Source organism: Pteronotus mesoamericanus, unplaced genomic scaffold, assembly GCF_021234165.1.
Source record: "Pteronotus mesoamericanus isolate MK-2021 breed Mesoamerican mustached bat unplaced genomic scaffold, CSHL_Meso_final scaffold_85, whole genome shotgun sequence".
In the NCBI taxonomy this organism is placed as follows: Eukaryota; Metazoa; Chordata; class Mammalia; order Chiroptera; family Mormoopidae; genus Pteronotus; species Pteronotus mesoamericanus.
The window spans coordinates 58,540,245-58,565,545 of record NW_026555329.1 but is presented as its reverse complement, the minus strand read 5'-3'; the positions used below and the strand labels follow the sequence as shown (position 1 = coordinate 58,565,545).

The 25,301-nt window shown below is 38.1% G+C and overlaps 1 protein-coding gene across 4 annotated transcripts in view; it reads right to left on the bottom strand.

Annotated features, from left to right (window-relative positions):
- CPED1 (cadherin like and PC-esterase domain containing 1) overlaps positions 1–16,416 on the bottom strand; it is a 289,378-nt gene extending 272,962 nt beyond the window's left edge. For 3 of the 4 annotated variants that reach the window (XM_054564025.1, XM_054564028.1, XM_054564027.1), the window contains exons 1-2: positions 16,116–16,416; positions 15,151–15,629 (exon numbers count right to left, since the gene is read on the bottom strand). In XM_054564025.1, the coding sequence (XP_054420000.1) occupies positions 15,151–15,399 (249 nt within the window). In that variant the 5' untranslated portion in view covers positions 15,400–15,629; positions 16,116–16,416. Of the gene's footprint in view, positions 1–15,150; positions 16,076–16,115 lie in introns of those variants that run through there. The other variant, XM_054564026.1, reaches the window with a different exon arrangement.
- Positions 16,417–25,301: the final 8,885 nt, after the last annotated feature.

Genomic DNA, 25,301 nt, shown 5'->3' with positions numbered 1-25,301 from the left:
GGTCATCATGATAGAATCTGGGGCGGCCAGCCTGGAATCTCTTTTAAGACCATGGTGAACATGCCCTATATTGGACAGAGAGTCTAACCAAATAAAACAACTGTGGGTATAAGGCTAGACTTCAGTCACTGAGTTGGGGATTAAGATTTTCCATCCACTGCCTATCCAGTCACCACATTCATAGCCCTCACTCCTCCTCCAGAGAGGGGGGTGGCTTCCCAAGCCCACTTCAAATGTCCAATTTGTCAATCTCATGCACATAACATCTCTGGCTCCTATCTTCTCCCCTCAGTGTTCATATCCCTATACCAACAAGTTCATCTGGATTCTCTCCAGAAATCCAGGGTCTCCGGAAACTGCACAGATGGTTAAGGATGAAAGCCAACATCCTCTGTGCAGGTGGCCCCACAGCTCCAGGGCAGCACAGGTTAGCTCCAGTTCTTGTCTGAATGAAACGCTACAGGGTAGAGGCACACACCTCACAAACCTTCATCTTATCCATACAGGGGCCAAAGTGTGAAGAAGAATTGGGGGGAGAAATTGTGAAAGATTCAGACACTACCTGGAGTAAAAGAATACCCTGCCTTATCCCAAATTTGTACATCAAGTTCCCTTAAATACACATTTACTTCTTAGCACTTGCTCTTTTTGAGCACCCTTGTAGCTGCACGCTCTCCATGTCTTCCTTATAGTGTTCCTTCAGCCTGCTGACCAGCACTAATATGCAACTCTGGCTCTCCTTGGTGACTCCCCTGGGTAACACTTTCCCCAGCCTGGCTAAGCCCTACGAATCCTACAGGCCTCCACCCAGTCTTTCCTGATCCTGCTCACATTGCCAGATGCTACACTCTTAGGCCAACACGAAACACCACCTCACATGTTCCTTTCAAACTTTGTTTTAGAGCTCTCAAAATTACACACTCAATCTAGGATGTTTACATGTTTGATAGCCAACTTTTTGCTTTAAAAATCAAAAATTGGCAGGATGACAATACCTAGTAATAGCACAACATAATCACTATGTCTAAAGAAAAGAATAAAACATCATGCAATACTGTTATCAAATTTGAAACTCCTTAAACTCTATAATTCTTCTGTTAGAGGATGAATTATTGCAGAATAACATTTGGCTTTCTTCCGTGACTCTAAAAAATGAGCTCCTTTCCTGGAAACCCAGTTTATTCTTAAAGGGTCCAGCAAAAGGTCTCACAGTTCAGGCCTAAAGAAGAAACCATCTCATTTAACACTACAGATTGCTTTGGTCTTCTCAGGAAAGCAGGAGGTAAGGATATAGACCTAGATGCGACGCCAGAGTTTAAGAATACAATTGAAAATACAAAGAAGAATTTAAGGACTGCTGGCCACCACAGGAAGTCCTACACAGGACACAGCATGAATTATACTAGTTTCCGTCCACCCATTCCTTCAAACTGTTTTGTGCCAGGAATTGAGTAAACTTGATCCCTGTCCTGATCCATCTGCTAGTAATTAGTTTTGTTTAAATGCTAAACTTCACAGGGAGTGGTTGGTTACATTATTATAAATGTCTGATGACTTTGTTCATGGTTTTGCTAAGAATTGTGCCTAGGAATATATCAGTTGGCTAATGAGACATCCTCCCATTTATGTCACAGAAAAGGGGCTTCCTCTTAAAATATCATTATTGTATAGTAAACAGAGGAGAAGATTCTAGGTTCTTTAGGTTTATATTTCTGACAGAATACATTTTCACAAATACATTTTATCTGCTCCCCAGCAAACACGTTTGTTTAAAGCAGACATAGTGTTTCTTTAACCATTGCTTTGTTAAAAGAAAAATAAACAGCTTACCTCTTCTTTCTCTAGCCTTATCTACTCTTTGACCAAAAACAAAATGAACTGTGCCCCCAATATATCTGCTTTTAAATTAGCTTCTGTGCACTAAAACACCTAGATAAATAGGTTTAGCTTGTGTGTAGGAAGCTGCAGATGTGTTATTAATGTTTTTGCTGTTTACTCCAAAAAAAACTTATAAAGATAGTTAATAATAAAGGGAGGAGTGAGGAAAAGCCCATTTGAAATCACTTCTGCCTTCTGGGTATGTCCAGTAGGGAAGGTTTACTACTCAATAAGTCGACTTTCTGGTTGATATTTTTTTAAGGTTAGGTAGTTCCTGCACTGCTACAAAAAAGTTAATTTCCTGTTCCACTTTTCCTGAAGCGTTTGTGCACTTTGACTAAATTAATGCTAGATTTTCCACTAGGGAAGAACCAGGCTGAGGGCTGAAACTATTACCCTTTCTATTGCTTGTTAAAGGAACAGTGAAACATCAAGAGGAAACTCAATTGTGACAGCACAATTTTGGATTCCTAGTGGCATTTTGAAACCTAACTGTATAACTTGACATTTAGATAGCACACTAGCACACAATGTTATAACTTCTTAATGAAAAAAGGAGTATTCCTGGTACTCACATTTATGTTGTTTATATGAATTATTTTCCCTCAAGAGGTGCTGCAATGAAAATAGTTTCATGACATTATCCTTTGGGATGTGTTAAATTAATTGAACAAGGAGGCCGTTAGACGGACATGGATCTAATTCCTTATCAGGCTACCGAAGCACACCAAAATTTAAGTCTATAAATGCCTCAAAGTTATGAAATCAGGACATAAGAACAACCAGTCACAGCTACCTGGGCTTTAAGTTACAGTCCATCGATAATTTCCTTGGTTTGCATCTGCCTCTTCTGTATAAAAGTCTCTCCCTGACCTGCTGCTGGAGGGCTCCTAACCACTTCTGGTTTGGTGCTGGCAGATCTGAATAGATGTTTGCTCACAAAAACTCTTAACATTTTTAATGTGTTTGTTTCCCTTTTAATAGTGTGTATTCCCCTGCTTTTTATAATCTCAATATTTTGCAAAGCATTCAGTTACAGTGTCTCATTTGATCCAATAACATCGCTGCAACAGACATTTCCATCCCTATGCTACAGTCTAGGAAACTGAAACCCAAATGAGTCACTTGTCCCTGATCATTCAACTCTTCGGTACTGGAACGGGGTCTCTGTTGGTGCTTTTTCTTTTGGAGAGCGTGAGTGGGGCACAGCAGGATCTGCCTCAGATAGATGGACCTTTGACAGGTGATTCAGAAGGTTTCTACCACCCCGACAACATTCACTTTTTCTTACATCATCAGGACCCTGGAACAATATTACTGTTTAAATAAATTCTATTTTCTCTCCATAAGTTATTCACTACTATCATCAGGACTTTTTCATTTGCCTGACTCTCCCATTCTCAACTGGCCACTTTTTCCCAGATCTGTCTCTCAGGCATAGTCAGAATACGCTTAGGACAGCAGAAATCTACTCAATTTGTTAAGATCAGCTGTGAGGTATGTAATTAGAAATTGGCTATAAATTAAAATATCAAAATTTGTAAGGAATTTATACTTCATAAATCAGAGAAAATGTGTCACATCCTCACTATTTGAACTCAAACACTTTGTTGATCCAGAGAGAAAGGAAGTATCATGCAGAGCCCTGGAAAAACCAGTGGAATGTGCCTGCATTTGATGGCATTAAGAGCTTTCAGAGAAAAGTAACGCAAGACTGTTAGCATAGGGCACGCTGACTTAAGCACTTGCCTGAGCAAAAGCTAATGAGGAAAACATATAGGCTGAGAATCAAAAATATGTACTACATGTGCATTCTTGAAACAAGTATAGCATAAGCCATCTAAAGTGCTTATTTTTGTGCCAGAGCTTAAACCAGCTTCTCAGGGGCGGGCAATGTACATTGAATGCCAACTGTGGTTAGCCACTATGCTTGGTGTTTTCAGCCACATATTCAGTTCTCATGAGGAGAACTTAGCTTCATATTCCCAGTGAAAAAATGGGAGTTTAGAAATCCAGGTAAAATGTGCCTGTGTCCTATAGCTAGTAAATGACAGCAGGAATTTGACCCAACCTGTACCAAAGTCCATGTTCGTTCCACAACATACCTATGCTTTGTTTAATTTCTAATCTAATATACTTAACAGGTTTGAGATTAGAAAGCTTTGTTAGAGATATTTAGGACTATTCTCATCAGCAATATTCAGAGTCATGGAGACTTAGCAAGTTGCCCTGATTGGGATGCACTATAAGCAAATTAGTGGGGGAGTTCTATGTAGAGTCCCCAGGGAAGGATTAAAGATAGTAAATATAGACAGATTGAACCTATTCTGTATCTCCAAATCCATGTGCTCTTCTCAGTAATTATTTTGGTTGATCTTTTATTTTGAATCATAAGTACTTTCAGCTTCCATTAGTAAATTTAATTGAAAATTTTTTCTTCATGAAGATCTTTACAAGAAGCAAAGACTCAATTCCTATTTTATCAGTATATTCCTTTTATAACTCTGTACGTAATAGGTCAACATGTTTTGTTTTACATTTTGAACACAGTTGACCAAGTGCAGTTTATCTTGCAAATTTCCAACTTTGGTATAGTTTCTGTTAGAGATTATGAATCCTATTTTAGAACATGAGCTCATCCTCCTTTCAGTGAACATGGCTCCCTAGGAAAAAAAAAATCCAAAGGAAACTAAAGTGAAAAATGAAACCAAAACATTTCTTTCATCCCAAAAGGCCACACACTCAAAGTTGATAACAGGAAGCACTTCTTATAATGTCAGTGGTTTCCATGTCAAAGGATTTATCTTATGTGACCTTCTAATTAATTGCATTAGATTAGGAACAGAATTAGTTAGAGAAAGAAGCAGAAACTATTGCCACTATCTTGAAAAAACAAAAGAGAATGACACTTATAAACTGATTAATCCCTTGATTCATAGGAAATTTAATGTAACTTGCTTAAACATGAGCTTTGTCAAGTCTCCATTAAAATTTATCTAATGTAAGCAAATTTGAATTTAAAATTCTCTCAGCATGAACAATTTTCACCCATGTGCATATTTCATTATAAAAATTTAACATAGCTCTAATCAAATATCTCAGAGAAATTTACAGGCATTAAATGCTAACTAATTCCATGGAAGTTGTATACCTGTTAATATGCTGACAACATCTCCTGAGAACCTATCTACATGTTATCAGCATGATTTTAAAATCTTTACCTTCAAATATGAGGTTAGATAATGCTGACAAAGAAGCCAAGAGGGATGGGAAGTAGTTGGAAAAGAATGTTGTTTTTTGCTTGAATTTTGTTTGTTTGTTTTAATATGGTAGATCCTTTAGAATGTGTATAGGATAAAGATCCCAACAAGACAAATGAGCTGACGAGAACAGGAAAGATGGATGATAATTGAAGAAGCAGATTCAATGTAGCAAAATGACAGGATGATTAGCATTAATCAGAAGTGCAAGTCGGCTAAAGAAAACATCAGCAAAATGAAAAGGGAGCCAACCCTATGGGAAAATATATTCACTAATGATAGATCAGATAGAGGTTTGATCTCCAAGATATATAAAGAACTCACTCGACTCCACTCCAAGAAGATAAATGATCCAATCCAAAAATGGGCAAAGGACCTGGGCAGACGCTTTTCCAAGGAGGAGATACAGAGGGCCCAGAGGCATTTGAAAGGATGCTCAGCATCACTAGCCATCAGAGAAATGCAGATCAAAACCACCATGAGGTACCACCTCACACCAGTCAGAATGGCCATCATAAACAGATCAACAAACAACAGGTGCTGGCGAGGCTGTGGAGAAAAGGGAACCCTAGTCCACTGTTGGTGGGAATGCAGACTGGTGCAGCCACTGTGGAAAGCAGTGTGGAATTTCCTCAAAAAGCTGAAAATGGAACTGCCTTTTGATCCAGTGATTCCCCTGCTGGGACTATACCCTAAGAACACCAAAACGCTAATACAAAAGAACCTATGCACCCCAATGTTCATAGCAGCACAATTTACAATAGCCAAGTGTTGGAAGCAACCTAAATGCCCATCAGTAGATGATTGGATCAAAAAGTGATGGCACATATACACAGTGGAATACTATGGAGCAGAAAGAGAAAAAGAACTACTAAACTTTGTGACAGCATGGATGGAATTGGTGAGCATTATGCTAAGTGAAATAAGCCAGGGGGCGAAAGACAAATACCATATGATCTCACCTATAAGTGGAACCTAACCAACAATACAAAGATGCAAGGAAAATAAGACCAGCAACACTGAAAGGAAAAGAAATCAACAGAGACAAGAGGGAAGGAGGGAGGGGGGGCGGGGAAAAGGAAGGGAAGGGGAAAGTCAAGAAACATATAGCAAGGACTCATGGACAAAACCAAAGGGGAAGAGCTGAGGGAGGGAAAGAGGGAGGGGGCAAGGGAAAGTGGTGGGGCAGAGACAAATGTATTTAAAAGAAAAAATAAAAAGAAGTGCAACAAATGATTAGGAGTTCAAGGGACACTAGTACAGGAAAAAGATGGAGTGGAGAACTTGAGAGTCAGCAAAGAAAAAAGAGGGAAGAAGTTATTCCTCTCATTTCATTTCCTGGCCTCTACTCTAAAGTACGCCTTCTCTGACCCTTAAATGCATGATTTGTTTATTTATTCACTCATTGACTAGATAGTTATTCAATACTATGTGTCAGATACTGTTTTGGTTGTGAGGATGTAGCAGTGAGTGAAATAAAGTTCTTGCTCTTAAAGAGCTTATATTCTATGTAGGGAGGCAGACAGTACATATACAGGGTAGGCTTACAGTTGTTTGTATGGAAAATAATGTGATAATTAATAAATAAGAACACAAGAATAAACTGTTTCACATGCTTACAACTATAAAACTACTTTTTTCCCACCCTGTAGATAAATTTGTTCAAGGTCCAAAATCTTAACATCTTAACCTTTCTCCTATAGCTTCCCAACTTATTTTTCTACATCCCTGGCTGTAGCATGTTATTTTCCCAAAATCTCAAACTAAGAAAAAAAAAGAAAAGAAAAGAATTCAGCCCAAACTGAAGATGTTGCCTACAGATAAGTAGATTTGACTCTGAAGTAATATATCAGCTGCCCTAAATTTTGTCCTGATTCTAATGGTTCATTTTCCTGTGAAAATGCATCAGCTTAAAGGTTGGCAGACAGGGAGAGAAAACCAACAAGGCTCTCATCTCAGACACTCTTGTCCAAGTACTTATGTTCACTACAATTATTTACTGCTCACCTACTTTGTGAAAAATACATGTTAGGATCTGTAAGACTACAGAAATGAGTAAATCCTCAAGGATTATAAATAATAATTGTTCTGATATTTAATATTCAGTGAGTACTTTCTATCTGCCAGACATTTTAAGTGTTTCCCATGACTTATTTCACTTAAGCCTCATGTTACCCTTGTGAGGTAGCTGATAATATATCCACTTTCAGGTGAGAAAACCAAATCCTAAACAGGTCAAGAAATGTGCCCAAATAGTGAGGAAGCAAATGCTGTTAATCTGACTCCAAAGTTCATGTGTGAACTATGCTGCCTCCGTAATTTTATTAGTTTCCTCAGGCTGCTATAACAGAGTACCACAAACTGGGTTGCTTAAAACAACAGAAATGTATCATCTCAAATTCTGGGAATAAGAAGCCTGAAATCAAGGTGTCAGCAGCACCATGCTCCCTCTGAAAACTGCAGGGGAATTCTTGCAAGCTTTTGGCAGATTGCCAGCCATCTTTGGGGTTCCTTGGTTTGCAGCTGCATGACTTCAGTCTCTGTCTTTGTCATCACATGGCAGTCTCCCTGCGTGTCTTCTGCCTTCATATGGCTGTCTTAAAATACCAGTCATATGGGATGGGGGCCCACCCTACTCCAGTGTGATCTCATCTTGTATCTACAACAACCATACTTCAGATCACATTCTGAGGTACTGGGGGGTTAGAATTTCAGTGTACGCATTGATAACACCAATGAATGGGAAGAGAATGTGGAAATAGAGTGGAGATAGAGAAAAACACAGGTCTTAATCTAATCCAGTTATCACTATCAATGTGATTTGTTACTTTGAGAGAGGGCCTTTTTTTCTGTGAGCTTCATTTTCCTCATTCATAAAATAAAGACCTTGAACTTAATGATCTCTAACCTGTTTCCAATTTTAACATTCTCATATTTCTTCATTTCTAAATAATTATAATCAAAAGTAAGTTTTATTAGGCATATTTAAGTACAGATCAACTTATGGAGGAGATAAGGCCTGGCACCACTGTGGAGGTGAAATTCCAGAGGTTTCAGAATGCTTTGAGAACAACCAGAAAGGTTGCTAGAGGAGTCAACTAGAGCAGACTTGCTGGAGGAGACTTCAGATAGAGGTAGAGATGTTGCCATTCGGAGAAGAGGGGACGGACTGGCTGTTATGGTTTACAAATAAAGGCAGAGTGAGAGGCAAGGCTGGAAAACTATTTTGGGGCATGCTAGGAGCAGAAGAGATGTTTTGTACTCAATTTAGTGGTCACTCAACATTAAAACTACTAGAGTTTTTCAGGAGCAATATTACAGGAGTTGTGCACAGATGGATTCGAATGCGAAGGTAGGTTGAGGGGTAACTACTTAGACTACTGAAATAGTTTAAGTTGGTGACAATGAGGACACAGCATAGAGATTGTGAAGGAAGACTCTTAAGATTTTAAAATATTGATTAGTTATTCTCTGGATTCATTTGGTGGGGGGGGGCTAGAGAAAAGTCCGCTTTACAGAGCAATACACGCTTGTGCTTAGGTGTTATTTACTAAAGTCACTCAGTATGTTATAGGGCCAAAGGCACATAGTGGTCTCAGGGAGAAGTTTGAAGTCAGAGCTAGAAAAGGAACAGTGTGTCTACAGGTAGCATATAAAGCACACAGAGGACATCTAGGTATGGGCCAGAGCCAGGGAGATGCAACATTCAAGTTAAGTGGGGCTGAAACAAATGGTTCCAAATAAGGACTGTGAACAAGGCAAGAATATTGTGGCCTTTACACAACAATGTAAATACAATTAGTACTACTGCATTGTATTTTTTTTAAATGGTGAATAGGGTAAATTTTACATTTTGTGTTTTTATTTAGATTTAAAATTTTTAAATATATAATAATTTTTAAAAAGAAAAAAAATCTGAAAAATGTTGCTTTCCTAACTTGGCATTGTCCATGAAGATCATTGACAGGCCTGCAAAGTTGGTGAGGAGACAGGCTAGACAGATCAGGTGATGGGCAAGGTACAGAGAAAGAGCAATAAATATCCAACATAACTCTATGCATCCAGAGGGGTGGGGGAAGGGCAGTGCTATTTGTGGAGACTGGTCAAGAAGAGTTATTGATTTGGGCATGAAAATTTTGAGAGAAAATTATTTGAGTTTGCAAAGTTCTTTTTACTCCCCAAATAAAAAAGTAACAAGAAAATTGGAGAAGCAGATCTGGAGGTTTGAGAGTAAGATCCAAGATACAAATATACCTGATAGGTCATCTGTGTACAAAAAGGTAAAAATTAATAATATACAAAGTTGAAATCATCATCAAAGGAAAGTTCAAAACAAGACAATAAAAGCCCAATAAACTAAACTTGGGAATGTCTACTTTTAGCATCAGACAGAGCAAATGAATATGGAAGGAAACAGCAAGGTTTTCACATTGGTCAGAGAATAACCCTGTTGTGTCACGGAATTCAAAAAGGGGAGTTTCAAGAAAAAGTTGTTGCCCAACAGTGTAAAATTCCTCAGAGAAGAAAAATGTAGATTGAAAAATAAATTATTTGATTTGGTAGCTGTGGAATCATCAATTTGGACATTTCAGTAGACATGATCAAATGGAAAGGATGGGTAGGGGTGGCCAGAAGTGCACCCAGTAAGTTCAGCTACAGTTTCTCTGAAGGAAAGATGAGGAGATATTGGGTGAGGTAGATTGCCAGGTACAGCGAAAGCTTGTTGTTTTATCAGTTATGAACATGTTTATTCACAGAAAGTATGGTCTAAACATGAAAGATTTAAAATTGTAATATTGTTACCGTGGCTCATGTGGCTCAATGGATTGATTATGCACGAGCCTGCAAAATGAAGGGTCGCCAGTTTAATTTCCAGCTAGGGCACATGCCTGGGTTGCAGACCAGGTCCCCAACTGGGGGTATGTGAGAGGTAACCAATCTTTGTTTCTGGAGCACATCGATGCCTCTCTCCCTCCCTTCCTTCCCCTGTCTCTAAAAATAAATAAGTAACATAACATAACATAACATAACATAAATTGTAATATTGTGACTAACAGAGAGTAACTCAAATATTGTAAGTAATACAGAGTAACACTGGAATCAGTCTGGAAAAGGTTGAAAAAGCATGTTCAAGAACACAAGAGGAAAGGAAGATTTGGCAACGAAGTGGTACTAATATTTTGAAATTGCCTCCCAACTTCTCTATCTACCTTCAATTCTATCCATTCAGTCCATTCTGCAATGTGCCTTCTGGAGTGTTCTCTTTATAATATAAACCTATTTGTACACATGTAAACTACTCAATAAATTTACTTAATGAATGTAGAAAATGAATAAGTAAATTAATAAATGAATGGGATGAGAAAGAGGAGAGTTCTCAGTGAGATAATTACAAACATTTCACTTAAAGAAAGCTATGCCATTTCCCAAGAGTAAGGGCACATTTTGGCATTTTCTATGGATTTTAGAAAGTGAAATTAGCAAAACTACAGTATCAGACACTAGATCATCTTGCCTCACACACCCCTCCAGTGCATATCACTCAGGCCATTTATTGTGGTAAGCTATGGAAATTCTTTTTACTACCTCGGCTGCCACAGACCTGGGAGCTCCTATGAACAGTACCGATGGAAAAGGAGGGAGTTTCTGGCCAGCGTGGCTCAAGTTGGTTGAAGTGTTGTCCCATAACCAAAAGGCTGCAAGTCTGATTCCCGGTCATGACACCTACGATCCCTGGTCCAGACGCATATAGAGGCAACTAATCAATGTTTCTCTCTGACATCAATGATTTTCTCTCTCCCTTCCTCTCTCTCTAAAAGCAATGAAAAAAAAAATGTCCTTGGGTGAGGAGATATATAGAGAAATAGATAGATGGAAATAGGAATAAAAATAGAAATATAGATAGAGATAGAAACAGCGGCAGAGACAGAGATAGATAGAGATATAAAAGGAGGGAGCAGATCCCCTTTGCCCTGAGGCAGGGCTGTACCACTGAGGCCCTGGCTCCCAAATGGCTGCCCAGAGACTCCCGGTAACACTATTTAGAAGTAAGATGGGACAAACTCTAGCCAATGAAAGACAGAAGAAGGGGAAAACCAGAAGAATAAATACTAGCCCTTCTTGCCCACTTACCCCAGAGCCTGTTCTGATATGCAGTAGTTTAACATGGCCTCCCTCATAATGTCTTTCAATAATGCACCCATTTGTGTTTGCTTTCTTTCTTCCTTTTTCCTCTCTTACATTCTGGGATTGTACCATTAAATAAAGTGTTAGCCTTAAGTGTATACCTCTGCTTCTATTTCTAGAAAAGCTGATTTAAACAAGTAATTTTTAGAAATTTTCAAATGTTAAATATCTTTGAAGATATTTAGAAGCACATTATTAGAAGCACAAAACAAAAGGACATATTTGTAGTGAAAATATTCATTTAGTTACGGGTGGATGCTGGAAAGAGTAATTGTAAAGAAGAGTCACTGAAGGAAAATGAAGTCAAGAAGAATGGAAAACGAACAGTCAAACAACAAAAAAATGGTAATTCTCCTTCTAGAACATCAACAGGACATAATCAGAAACACATGGCTAGGGTAAGTATGAACGTGTTCCCCAAATAGCAAAGTTTCCACTAAAGGAGCACATACTAAGGAGATTTTCTTCCATTGTTTCTGTTTGTAATTTATGTCTTCCTATGTTACAAAATACATATTAAAGTGTTAGATTCCGTAAAAATATGTAAATCTACTGAGTGACCTACTTCAGTGAGGACAACTGAAATTGTCTTCAGTTTATATATTAAATTGATATAATTTTAAGACAACATCAAATTACCAGCCAAAATTCAAACAAAGTTATGTTGGGAGAAAACCCAGAAGAAATTACAAAAGTACATCTGCTTAGCAAGTCTCCTTGGGAAGTTAAAATGGAAAAAAGAGTTAAAATTTGGCCAGAAAGAGGGAGAGTACTTCCTCACTTTGGAAAGTTGGCATATACTATACCATGATCTCAATCTATACTGAAAACAGTTTTAGACATTGAACCAGATCCCAGTTGTAAAGACGTAAAGGGAGTTCACCTTTAAATATTACTACTACAGAACCCTCTGTTGCTGGGCTGATGCAGTACAAAAGGTCATCTTTTAGAAACATCTGAAACCAAAAGACTAGGACATACTCATTGCTCATTCAAGAAAGCTTGAAAACTATGATTCAAGAAGTACTCCATGAGTTATAATTTGATTTCCGAATATATATTCCTGCAGACTCTATAGCATTCATTAAATCGCTTTTTCAAATGTCCGCCAGTGGATTCTTCAAGAATTTTTCTCCTTTTTAAGACTTATAAATCCAGATGCAACTTCTACTTTCTGGAGAGGCAGTTAGTTTCAAGTTCAAATGTACTGCTTTTCAAGCATTTTTCACATTTCTTGCTGTTTCTTTAGGTCTGAATATCTGAAGGGAATCACGATTTTTTCCCAGAAAACTGCACATACATATATACATAATATTTTCCATAAAATGCTTGAGTTCAGTAGATACCTTATAGATTTAAACAAAAAACTTTCTAGAATCCATAAAACTCAGGTCAAATCCACCTGTTTTAAGTAACTTTACAAATCACTTAAAGATGGATGGACATAAGTAAGGGAAAGCCCTAGTAATAAGCATATTTTGGTATGCTAATCAAGGTAAAAACAAAACCCAAATTTTATAGATAGCAGTAATACTTCTTCTACAAAAGTCCTAAAAGCTATGTTTTAGGTCTTAAGCATCTTAAGGAAAATCTAGGTAGCATCTCATCGGTTATTTTAAAATAAACTTTAATAAGTAGCTTTACGTGAGAATAATCTATATGTTGACCTCAAAGGCATTTCTTTCTTCACTTAAGCTATCAGAAAGAATATTAATTATCGAAACTATATTATTATTCAATTCTCTTTTGCTTCGTTTACTAAAAGAATAACTAAATTATATCTGATTTAAACTAACTTCCACATCTAACTTCCTTTCTATCTCTGATTTAAAAAATGGCTCTAAACCAATGGCTGGCACAAGTTAAGTTAAAAATAGACTTTTAAGTGGTAAATGTTTAGAGATTCAGTGTTCGTATCTACTGGATTTCTGGACTGTAACTGTGAGTTTAGAATCTTGCTTATGGTCAAAATATTTAAGACTGTCAACAACATGAAAAGAAATCGTCATGTGTTTGTCATTTTTTTGTGAAGAAAATTCTAGAGCGAATGTTTTACACAAGCAGCCAATATGTTTCAGATGGTTTTTAAGTAGCCAGAGATCCAAAGCTCAAATGGAATTTTCTGTGACAGCCTAGAAATAACAGTTAACATATGCTTAAGTTACAGACAAAAGCAGGACTCACATAAAGTCAAGTAGGGATAAGAAGGGCTATAAGTCAATGAATAAAAACCATTTTGTCCCAAATTCTCGGCAAGAATTTTAGGAACTTAAAGAGCAAAACCATCTGAACTATTTTTAAAGAAATTGTATTTAATATTAGAAACAAATAAGAAGTGACTTTCAAAAGTTGGTTTGCACCCATAATAAATTTGATATACTCAAAAAACCACAAAAATTGCAAGAGTTAAGTTAATCCTACTATAAATGAACAAAAATGCACATTCTTCAATTACTTTGAAGTATTTAATAACTGATTCACATTTGCAGTTGAATTTCATCTAGAAGTGTTTTTAAGTTAAGTCATTATCTGCTATTTTTTGCATCACATATTTCTTGGTTAAGATTCTTCTTGACATTATTGATAAAATAAACCATTTAGTTAAAAGTTTTAATTTTCTTTGTTCTAACATAATATTATTTTGCATTTCAATAAGTTCTTAGAGTTGTGGTTTTACAAATTATTATTAGAGCTTTGAACTTATTTTTATTCAGAGCATCAGACCTGCAGTACCAACCAGGTCATATCAGAACACTGGCCCAGTGGCCTGCCTGACACCTTTGGGTGTCAGTCATCTTGTCTGTAAAATAATGACACTGAGACCTACCTTATCTACCTCACAGGGTTTTAAGTCTGATACGAAATCCGTAAGAGTTTTTAAAGTAAGACAGTGCTGGTGCTGGAGGTGTTAGCAATACTGGTAGAAGTACTGCTGATATTTAATGAGAAATTCTGCTCCAAACAATAACCATGATCATAGGATTTACTGCAAAAGTAAGATAGTACTTGATAGATTTCTAAAATATCTTGCTATAACACCTGCTGTAGCATAGAAGTCATTGACTTTGCTACTCTGAATTTTGACTGTGTTTTTCTTTTTCTCTTTTAGGTTGAACTATTTTAAATGGCATCATTTCACTGACAGGCATAAACAGAGTGGTATATTAAAGCAGAAATTTTGAGTGTTTTATGTGTTTTCTCCAACAGCTTGACAAGTGAAATTAGTAAAGTTAATTAGCATAGTGTAATCTGTATTTTCCTATTTCTTTAAGGAATAAAATACAGTGTGTCAGTTATTTTGAAGAACCCTATTATATTTTTCTTTTAAATGCTTCAGAAATAAATATTTGCTCTAGAAATGTGTCCACCAATGTAAAATTGATTTAACCTATTACAAATTGAAGTTTTGGAGTATCTTTAAGCCTGGAGTGGTCTGGTCATTCATACTGACTGCCCTAAGGAAAGAGACACTCAGTGTTTATCAGATTTTAGGAAACTCTGATTTATATTCCTAAATTTTAAATCTGTAGGTCTATTAGAATCCTAATATTTTAGAAAGCATTCGCATCATTCCTACCTCCTCCAAACTGTCTATTTCATTCCGGTGAAATGAAGTGAAATTCTAAGGGATAAAATAATGGCCAGGACTTTCTGGAAGTAAGATGTTGAAGCTAACATGTGTTTCACAGTCATAAGGTCACTCTCTGGGTTGTGTATACCCTGGCTCCCTTTCAGACCTCATGGAAGTTAATTTTAGTTTTTATAGAAAGGACAGCGAGAGGCTATCTTTGCAGAAAATGTCAAGGTTAACTTCTGACAGTCTTACCTTTCTGATTTCCTGAGCGTCGCCGGAGAGAAGGAAGCACTGTTTGTCCGCAGAGAATCCTTTCTTGCATCTGCCTGCCCGGGTTTCGGAGGGTGTGTTTGGGGCAGCCCCAGGGACAGTGCCGGGCAGCTTCTTCGTCCCTCGGAGTGTCAGGGTCTGGTAGAAAAGACAGATTGCCACCACCAAAGCCACCAAGAAAGGCCGGGGGCAAAATCGCCGACGACAAAGGAACACTGGACGACAGACCATGACCAGTTCAGCTTCACTTGGCCCCTATCCACGTTGCCGGAAAAGTCATAGCAGCTACTTTTTGTCAGCATGAAGAATACAAATCTGTCTTCTTTTTCCACAACTCAAATCAAGATTGCTCCATCCCACTTAAGAACTTTCCGAAGAGTCATGCCAAAGAATTATAGGTCCCAAAAGTCTGAGGCGGTTACTAAAAGCCCTTCCATGGATGACAGTAAAAAGTGGCTGGCCTGGGTTTGGGGGGGTGGAAAAAAAAAAGACATCAAAATAATAATAGTTGCAATTAATAACCTGAATGTACTGCCCAGGCTGCCAAACTGTTGCTTCCGGTAAGGCTTATGTCCACAACATCCTCAAACTCACAGTGAAGACTTTACAGGAAAAGAAAAGACAACACCAGAGCAAGTCTGGAGCCTAAATCAGCACTGAAGAACGCAATAGGTTAAAACCAAAAGCGCCTGTTGCACAGCTGGGCGCAGGCCAGCCTGCCCTAGCAGTTCCTCATTTTTCCTCCGCTTTTAAAAGCAGTCCTGCTTTCCGCCTTTCAAGTTCCTTAACTACTTCCCTTCATTCAGTTTTAAATTGCCACTTTCCTGTAAGCATTTACGGCTTCTAATATAAAACAGGAATAAACGGTTTGAATGGACATGGTTACTTTTAGGGTTTTGCTTGTAGTTGCTACATTCCGTTTCAAGTTCAAAATCCGGTGTACTTACTCGGTTTTCATCCTTTTAGGCAGAAAAAGTTTCCTTGACCCTCTCCCTAATGGACTGTGGATCAGAACCACTCAGAAGGTAACACCCAGTTGTGTGACTCCAATTCATCTCCCACGCGCGGACACACGCGCGGACACGCAGAGCCCCGCGCGCGCCTGCCGCCCTCCCGGCGGGGAGCAGCGGCCCGGGCCCCGCAGCCTCAGCGCCGGCCCGCGGGGCGGGGCGGGGCGGCTACGCCCGGGCTCTCCCGGGTCTTCGGGGGCAGCCGGAGCGGCGCGGCCAGCTCTGGGTGAGAGCAACGCTGGGCTTCCAAAGACTGGGGACAGCGTTTTTCTCCCCCCACCCCCGCCCCGAAATGTGTCTGCCTCCCCAGAGCTGCAGAATTTTAACTACATATTTGATGTTCGATGCCTTACGTAATTTTTGTTTCCTAATATAATGTTGCAAAAACAAACAGCCCTTCGTCCACTGATGACAAAAGTCGAAGGTTAGAATAAAGAAGACTGCGTGAGTTGGAAGTATCCACTTCAGAGAACTGGGGCCACTCTTACGGGGTCACAACTACTGTCTGCGCCACAGAACAGCAAGCCTGTTGTGTGCACAGTAGAGCTGGAAGTGAGCTTTCTGTTTTCGTACCTAACTCCTGTCACAGTTATTATTAGTCCTTTCCTGGACTAATGGCTAAGGCTTTCAAAGTCTCATTGCTGACACTGCTCTTATAATGAGTTGATTGTAACAGGTACCGAGTGACTTTCGCTCTGCAGAAAGGGGCACACAGCATGCTTTGTCCAGAATTCAACTCAGTCTGCTGCTGCTGTACAGACCGCCCCACAAGAACACTCTCGGGCTGGCGATTCTGCAAACGCCACCCACTTTTGCTGAGTCAGCTGAGGACACTTCAGGGGGGAAAAGCAATCTGCCGCGTGCTTGGTTGGTGCTCACCTCTCCCAGCCCTGGCGTTGCGAACCGGTTTCGGCTCACAACAGATATTCTTTAAACGCTCTGAATCTAAACGGATTTGTAACCTGTTTCTAACCCAAACTCATTTTTGTGGGCTGAGGTTCTCCTGTGAGGCCACACCCCCAGAGTGATCCCATCCTTTAGGCACGCTCCCGTCACTTAGATTTTGTGAGATAGTGCGTCCCCTAGAGGCGCACAGCTACTATAGACCGAGAAATGGGCATCTATAGATATGAAACTATTTTAACGCCTTATAAAATAGCTTGTTTTACAGAATAAATATTGCACACTGAATCTAGACTTATCCCAAGTCCTTGCATATATTTCCTCCACTGTGTTTACTATTAATTTATAGAGGCAGGGTCCTCAATCCCATGACAAGTGAAGGAGTAGAGAAAAATGAAGTGGCGCTTGACTTTAGGAAGCCAAGAGTTTTTAGATAAATGACTAAACAATAGTGTTTTGGAAGATAGAGTTTTGGTAAATGCAATATGATTCAAGACATGATAGGAATTATGAGATCTCTAAGTTGGAATTGTCCCTACGTTGATGAGATCCAGGTTGTGACAAAGTTATTTACTACATGGAAAGGAATGGACATGCAGTTTTATTAAGTCAAAAAGTCTGAAAGACCAAGAGTTAGAGGAATACAAAGGGTCATTTTTATGCGTTATTAAGTTATTGACCACAGGATACAAAGGAGACAATAAATCAGATGCTATAGTAATATTGTCTTTGGGTTGGGGGAAGAGAAAAACAACACCACCAGTAATTTTAGAGCTAGACTTCAGATAACAGGAGTCCGAAAGAAGATGGAAAATTACTGTTCTAGAAATAATGCTGGCCGATTGAAGAACCCAATTTCCTATTTTACCATTAGTCCGAGGGAGAGAGAGAGGACAGCAGATAAACAATGTCTGTGGAAGAGAGAAAAAGGTTAATTAGAGGGGGATGGCAGAAAGAAGAGGTGGAAAAGAAGTTACAGCAGGAATTAGCACCGAACAAAGGGAGTCCATAAACATTTGATATTAGAATTAACCCAACCTGGATATGAATCATGTTGCTTTTTACCAATTGTTTTTTGGCATTTGACTTATGAAATGAGGATACTAATGCTTCCTTTGAAGTGCTGCTGGCATGACTAGATGAAATAATGTATGGAAAGCACCTAAGCATTCTGTGTACATTTGTTGGAAGAATAAATGTCAAATATATATGTGTTGTTTTGGATCCTGAGGCTAACCGAGTTCAGTCTTGCATGGGGGAAAACACACGAACAGATAATTACCAGTATAATGGGGTTCTTGGAACACAGAAACACCAAAAGCAAACATGGGCACTTAGCGTTAGATCTCTCCCCTTTACTCTATGAGATGGAGGTGGGTGGCAGATGCTAGTTTGGAAGAGTGAGAGAAAGGGTGGGATGGGAGTGAGTTGTAGGTGGAGACTGCACATGGGAGAGATTTATGCCCGAGTGGTAATGGAAGCATGTGTCAAGAGTATGAAGGCGTCAGAGGAGGGAGGAATGAAGACAAAGTTGGTTCAGTGTGGGGAGTAGGAGGATAAATATGCAGAACTATGAACCTGTGGATTCTGTCAGTGTTTCAGAACGAATGTTTTTGTGCATATGGTTTCATAAAGTACCCCTTCCACTAAATCATTTCAGTATCCAAGGGCTGACATGTAAGGAGCATCGATCTGAGACAATATAGTGACATACCTCTTCAACATAAAATACACTGTTTTATAACACATATGTTTCAGTTCATCTTTTAGTACGGAGTTGTGATGGAGGAAGAGGGTGTATTTAATAATTGTTGCTTGTAGAAGGTATTTTCAAAATTTTATTTTATCATTTAAACTATAGCAGTAAAAATATGCATAATAGGGGAGATTCCAGTGTGGGATCAGGAACTTTGGGAAAGTAATTTACCTCTCTGAGTATCGGTTTCCTCATCAAATACTTCCTCTGAGTATCAGTTTCAGTGATCACTAGACCTCAAAGGGTCACCTGAGACTTCTAAGTTATCCTTCTAAGGATGCATTTTGACACAGATTTCCTCTCTCTTACAACCTGGCAGGAAGGTGAAATCTTCAGATTCTGGACCCTCTTGGTTTCCTTCAGGGGAAGCCTTTCTCTTTCAAGAGGCTCTTGACCACGGTGATGTGGATTACCTCCTGGCAGGGCTGTTGACCATACCTGGGCGCCTAGCCTCCAGCGCTGCTTCCCTAGCGACTTTGAGGGCCCTCGCCTCAGTTCCTATCACATTTCATCTAATGCTGACTTTAGAACTTTCTCCATTAGCTTTGAACTTACGATGATGTTTTTAGATCATGAATCAGGTATTTAAATCTCTACCATGCCAAAACATTGCCCTAGGTACGGTGGAAAACAAAAGACATCTGACACATATTGTAAATGACTAAAACATAATATACACATTGATAAATTGGTCAATGTGGAATAACTTCAGTAATGAACAACCTCAAAATCTTAGCGGTTTGATGCAATAAAAACACTCATCACTTTCCAGGGTTTGTCAGTTTCTATTAAGACATTTGGTACCCGGGGCCCTTCGGCCTGGTCACTTTCCTTCATACCCTAGAATCTTGGTCACCCCACGGGGGTCCTCTCAATCCTACAGGCAGATGAGATATGAGAGAAGGGCATGAAGATTATGTGGGAGCTCTTTTGGGGCCAGGCTTCAAATTGTATATTCTTTGGCCCACATTCTATGGGCAAGAGCCCAGTAACGTGGACCCACCTAAGAGACAGTGAGCTGGGAAATGAAGTTTAGCTACATGCCCAAGAGGAAAAGGGAACAAGGCTGATGAACATATAGCTAGCTGTTCAAGCCACAACTAAGATGGAGATAAGTGCTATGGACACTCAAAATAGGGAAACCACATCTTTTGGAAAATGATAAGGAAAGTGATGATTTCTTAAGCAGGTCCTAAAATGTCACAAAGATTTCAATTGTCTGAAATGGGCAAATACAGTTTAATGGCTTAGTGGAAGACCACTGAGGATAGAGCTGGAAAGTCAGCTCCAGATCAAGGATGGCTAGACTTTTAACAGTTTATTTAGCCTTTATCGGCAGACAGTATGAATCCAAAAATAAAGTTTCTTCCCCAAAATATATATTAATGAAGATATCGTGACAGTTGTCAGGATATAGGAAGACCTCTATTTACAATTACCCGAGAATGCTGTTATATTACCATTAACTTTAATGGTAAACTTGCAAAATCTTGCTTGTTTTTTAGGTGGAATAAGGACAATATGAGTCAAGTTCATGTGGTTACTGTCAATGGTGTAAAATACACACGATTTAATAGAAAATTCTATGTGCAGTGTCGAATTCTTGCCTTAGGGTCCTCACTGTCCCTCGGGAGGAAAATGCTATACTCAGTTACAATTATGCATTATCCCATAAAGTTATGTAGACAGAGTGTTCGTTTAGATCAGGTTTAGGATCATGCATCCTTTCACCTGTATTCAGAACTTTACATTTGCCTTTGATTATAATGACATACCAGAAGTTCAGTTTACAGTCAGCCCATGTCTAGTTCTTTATATGCTAGAGGAGAGTAAACAGAAATCCTAAAAAGCAGTTCTGCAATTTTTAATGCAGTCAACATTTAAACTTGCTTAATTTCCTTTCAACCCCGTTATGTTGCTTCTCTCCAAATTATTTCACTTATGTAAACTTACTTTTGGTCTATAAACCTATGGGTTTTGATTTAAGGCCACTGAACATTTTATGGAGGTTCAGTAACGATTTCCCTCTTCCTTTCCAGTGGCTCTAAAGCCACCGCAGGCTGCTGCCTAGTGACAGCAGGATTCAGCAGAGGTCCAGGGAATTGCGTCAGAGAGTGAAGGGCGCGGTGTGCAGCAGTTTCCTGGGGCACAGCATTTGTTCAACTTAGACATGGAAATAAGATGCTGCGGTGCAAATCTTCATTTTTCTACTATCTTTCCTTTGTTCAATGTTTGTTTATTTATTTAAACAGACATGTTCTGCAGTCTCTTAATGTATCTAGATGAACAACACTCCAGACAGACCAAATGCTTCAAACTAAATGCTTTTCATTTTGAATTGTCCATAAGGCCAGTATTCCTGAGCATACAAATCACCTTGAGGTCCTATATGACAACAAGAGGCACTGTTTTTTTAAATGGGACATACAGTAAATCCTTACTTAATGCCATCAACAGGTTCTGAGGAACTGCGATTTTAAGGAAAATGACAGATGAGACCAATTTTACCATATGCTACCTGATATAAGTAAGAGTTAAGCTCCTACAGCATATTTCTGGTTACAGAAACACCAAACTTCTAAATAAAAACCCAAAAACACTTCTAATATTCATCATCAAAATGTCAACTATACATACATTTGAGAAAGATTAATAAAAACAAGTACAATAATGATTTTCCAACCAGCTGATTCCAGAGCCTATCCCCAGCAGCTCAGGGCACAAGGCAGGAACCCGCCCTGGACAGGACACCCTTCCTACCTGGACCACTCACACACCTACACTTGCTCAGACTGGGACAATGTAGACATGCCAGTTCACTTCACATGCACATCTTTGAGATGTGGAAGGAAGCTGAAGTCCCTGTAGAACACCCACGCAGACATGAGGAGAATGTGCAAACCACACAGACAGTGGCCCAATGAAAAATTCATTTTATTTTGCTCATCAATGTTAGAATCGAATGACATTGAACAAAATGATGCTATTCAAGGAATTGCTGCACTTGTTACCTTGCTTATTGTCCACAAGCTCTCTTTATAAGCATTTTGAATTTGCTTGCATCAGTACCAAAATTACTTTGATCATATTCTGTATTTATCATATTTTGTAAGTTACTAGTGTACTTATGTATCTTTACAGTATAGACTGTTTTATGACAGAATCTTTCTCAACTCCATATTCTTGTGGCTTCTAGCAGTGTTTCCTGTGACTGAACAATTCATATTTGTTGAGATTACATGTCATAAATTCAAATACTATTTTATTCCCATTTTTCCCACAGGAAGTATTTCACATCTTGGTAACGTTTAACCCAGTGGGGCAATTCAGCTCCCCAAAACACATTTAGCAATGTCTAGACAGTTTTCTTTGTCACAACTTGAGGGTGAAGGTGCTGTTGACATCTAGTGTGCATGTTCAAGGGAAGCACCTCCCCCACAGAGAATCATCAGGCACAAAATGCCAATAGTGCTGACGTTGGGAAACTGAAATTTCACCAAAGGAATTGTTTTTGCAGTTTTTGTATGTGGTTAAGATTTTTACTTAAATCAGAATGTGCATTTGAGTAGTTTGTGGCAATGACCTTGGGGTTTTAACCATTTCCTTAATGTGTAATCATAGTGCTCCCTAAAACAAATGCAACTTTGAGCATATAATCTCCTTTAAGTCTCCCAAATTTTCTTTTAAGAGTTGCATCCTCTAAAGGACAATATATACATATATCTAAATATATTTATATGTATACTTATACACATGACACACACACAGATATGTATTTACACATACATTCTAAAAGATAAACAAATAGATGATTAACTACTTCCTGCAAGCAGTGAGCACACAGGTGGAATGGCAAACACTTAAATCCAATGAATTGTTTTACTTTCTTTAGGACAGTTCTACCTTAGAATTTCTAAGTTTTTTATTAATCAATATATAAAATGAACAAATTTAGCTTTCTTTTGTCATATCATAGTATCTATCCAATTATGCTCCTTTACTCAATTAGAAATTTCATTTTTCTTGTCTGTAGACCTCTAATAGTCCAGGAACAGTAATACCTTTTTTTTTAAACTTATTGATTTGAGAGAGAGGAAGGGGGGTAGGAAGAGAGAGAGGAAGAGAAACATCTATTTGTTCCACTTATTGATGCATTCATTGGTTGCTTCTTGTATGTGCCCTGACTGGAGAGCAAATGTACAACCTTAGTGTATCAAGAGAACACTTGAACCAACTGAGATATTTGGCCAGGTAAAAATTGTCTCAAGAAAGCCACATAATTAAGCCTGTTTCTTTCTTTTTTAAATACAATCACAATTCAATCATCCATTATTTTCAGAAAAGGTTATTTTGAAATTGTTAAAACATCAATTTTATTTCCCCAAAACATCAATGTATGTGATGGGGGATGGGAGGTGAGGAGGTTCTGTCTTATCGTTCTAATGAAGGCTGGCACTCATTTAGCTAACCTGGGCAATAAGGAATAGTCTTTGACAAAGTATGGTTCTTTGGTGACATGTATACCACATAAAGTCAGAATGTTACTTCTATATCTAAGTCATATGATCTTTGATATATTAGCTTAATTGTTTTTTGTTTTCAACAAGATCACTGGACTCTTTTTTTTAAACATTTATAAATCACAAACACATTTGGGAACCCAATCAAGAAAATAGTCATTTGTCATATTAAATACATAAATGCCTCAAGGATACAAACATAAATTTTGATAAATTCTAATGAGATATACTGGGGAAGTCATGCTGAAACCTTCTTCTAACTAGTTATTAGTATAGTCATTCTAATGAACCAACTCATATTTATGATCAGAGTTACTTAGAAATATTTTGGGCTGCCTCCTTGTATTTATTCCATGTGATCTAGAAAGCTTTTTTAAAGTAGTTTAGTACCTATTATAATTGCTTTTATTTTCAAAATGGAGGGTCTCTCCACTGGGGTAGATTTAACAATGAAAAAAGAATTAGAATGTGACCATCGCTTTTCCCTACAAGTAATGTTAAACTTGTGAATGTTTTAAATTAGTTCATTATGAGAGACTAGCAATGTACACTCTCCTCAGGAAAACTATTCATCCTCATTAACAGAGGCCAATGAAAATGGGGAATGAGAATAAGCAATATGCACGCAAGCGTGCACATTCCTTATTCCCACTTCCCACATCGGCTTCTGAATTGTTAATAAGCAGCGGAAAAATGAATGATTATACTGTCTCTTTTGTCATCAGTAAAGAAACTAAAAAGTGGTTCTGAATTAAAAACTGAATCATATGGCTCTGAAGAATTTATCAATTTCTTTCAAATAAACATTTAAAAATATCACAGTCCCTGATAATTTATTAGTTAAGATATTGACATAACAAAGTATTCATGACTTACTACCTAAGAGGTATAAGGGGGTATACCTCTTTCTTATGTCAAACTTCGATTAAAATAGCAACAACAAAAAATCCTTAAGTCAGTTCATCAGTTTAAACTTTAACGTACTTTTCTCTGTAGCAGAATCAAATCATGAATATCAAGATCCTGGGTCAGAAATTACAACCCGAGTAATTTAGATCTTATCTAAATAAGGAAACCTAAAAATCTTGACTAGCAATTCTAATTTGTAGCATTCAAAAATTGAGAAAAGATTTACCTTAAATTTAGAATTTTTAAAACAATTTCCAAGTTACAGACTAATTAACTTTGTCACCCTATTTGTAATCTTAATAAAACTGCTTTGGTTTGATTAAACTGTTAAAATATTAACAATAATAATGTGTTTAATTGACATGTAAAGGTCACCACTATTTATATTAACAATTCCATGTTACAGTGCAATATATTCTTCATGAATAGACTCTTGCTCAGTTTCTGGCTTTGTTCACTGACACCACATCTCTATACCTCATGTCCCCTCATTCCTGACTACATTTATATTCCCTGAATGTATGTGGCTCTTGAACAATCTCTTCTGCCTTGAAAACCTTCCCTACTTACCTGTCTTTAGGAATCAGTTCAAATGAAACCTACTATATCTAGTCTCCCTGTGTTCCCAGAGTGCTTTGTATACCCATATGTTTTAGCATGTGTTAAACACTTTGTTAATTGTTAGTTAACATGTCTGTCCTTCCCACAGGAACACACACATACACACATACACCTTCATTTCTGTATTCTCCACCCTTAGGTGCTTAATGTTAGTAGAATTATAAACATTTTTGAGGATACCCTTTCTTTTAAAGCCCATCTGTTGAAAGATTTCATTTTAAACATGTGAGTTTAATGTCTACATTCTACAATGTCTACACATTCAAAGACTACCTTCCTTTTCCAAACCAAGTATATTATCTATTTTTTAATACTGAATTAATTAATTAATTAGCTCAAGAGACCACTTGTGAGGTCTAAGGACAAAGGGTACTAACGTTGCACAGGCCTAAGATTGTTAAAAATCTAAAATAT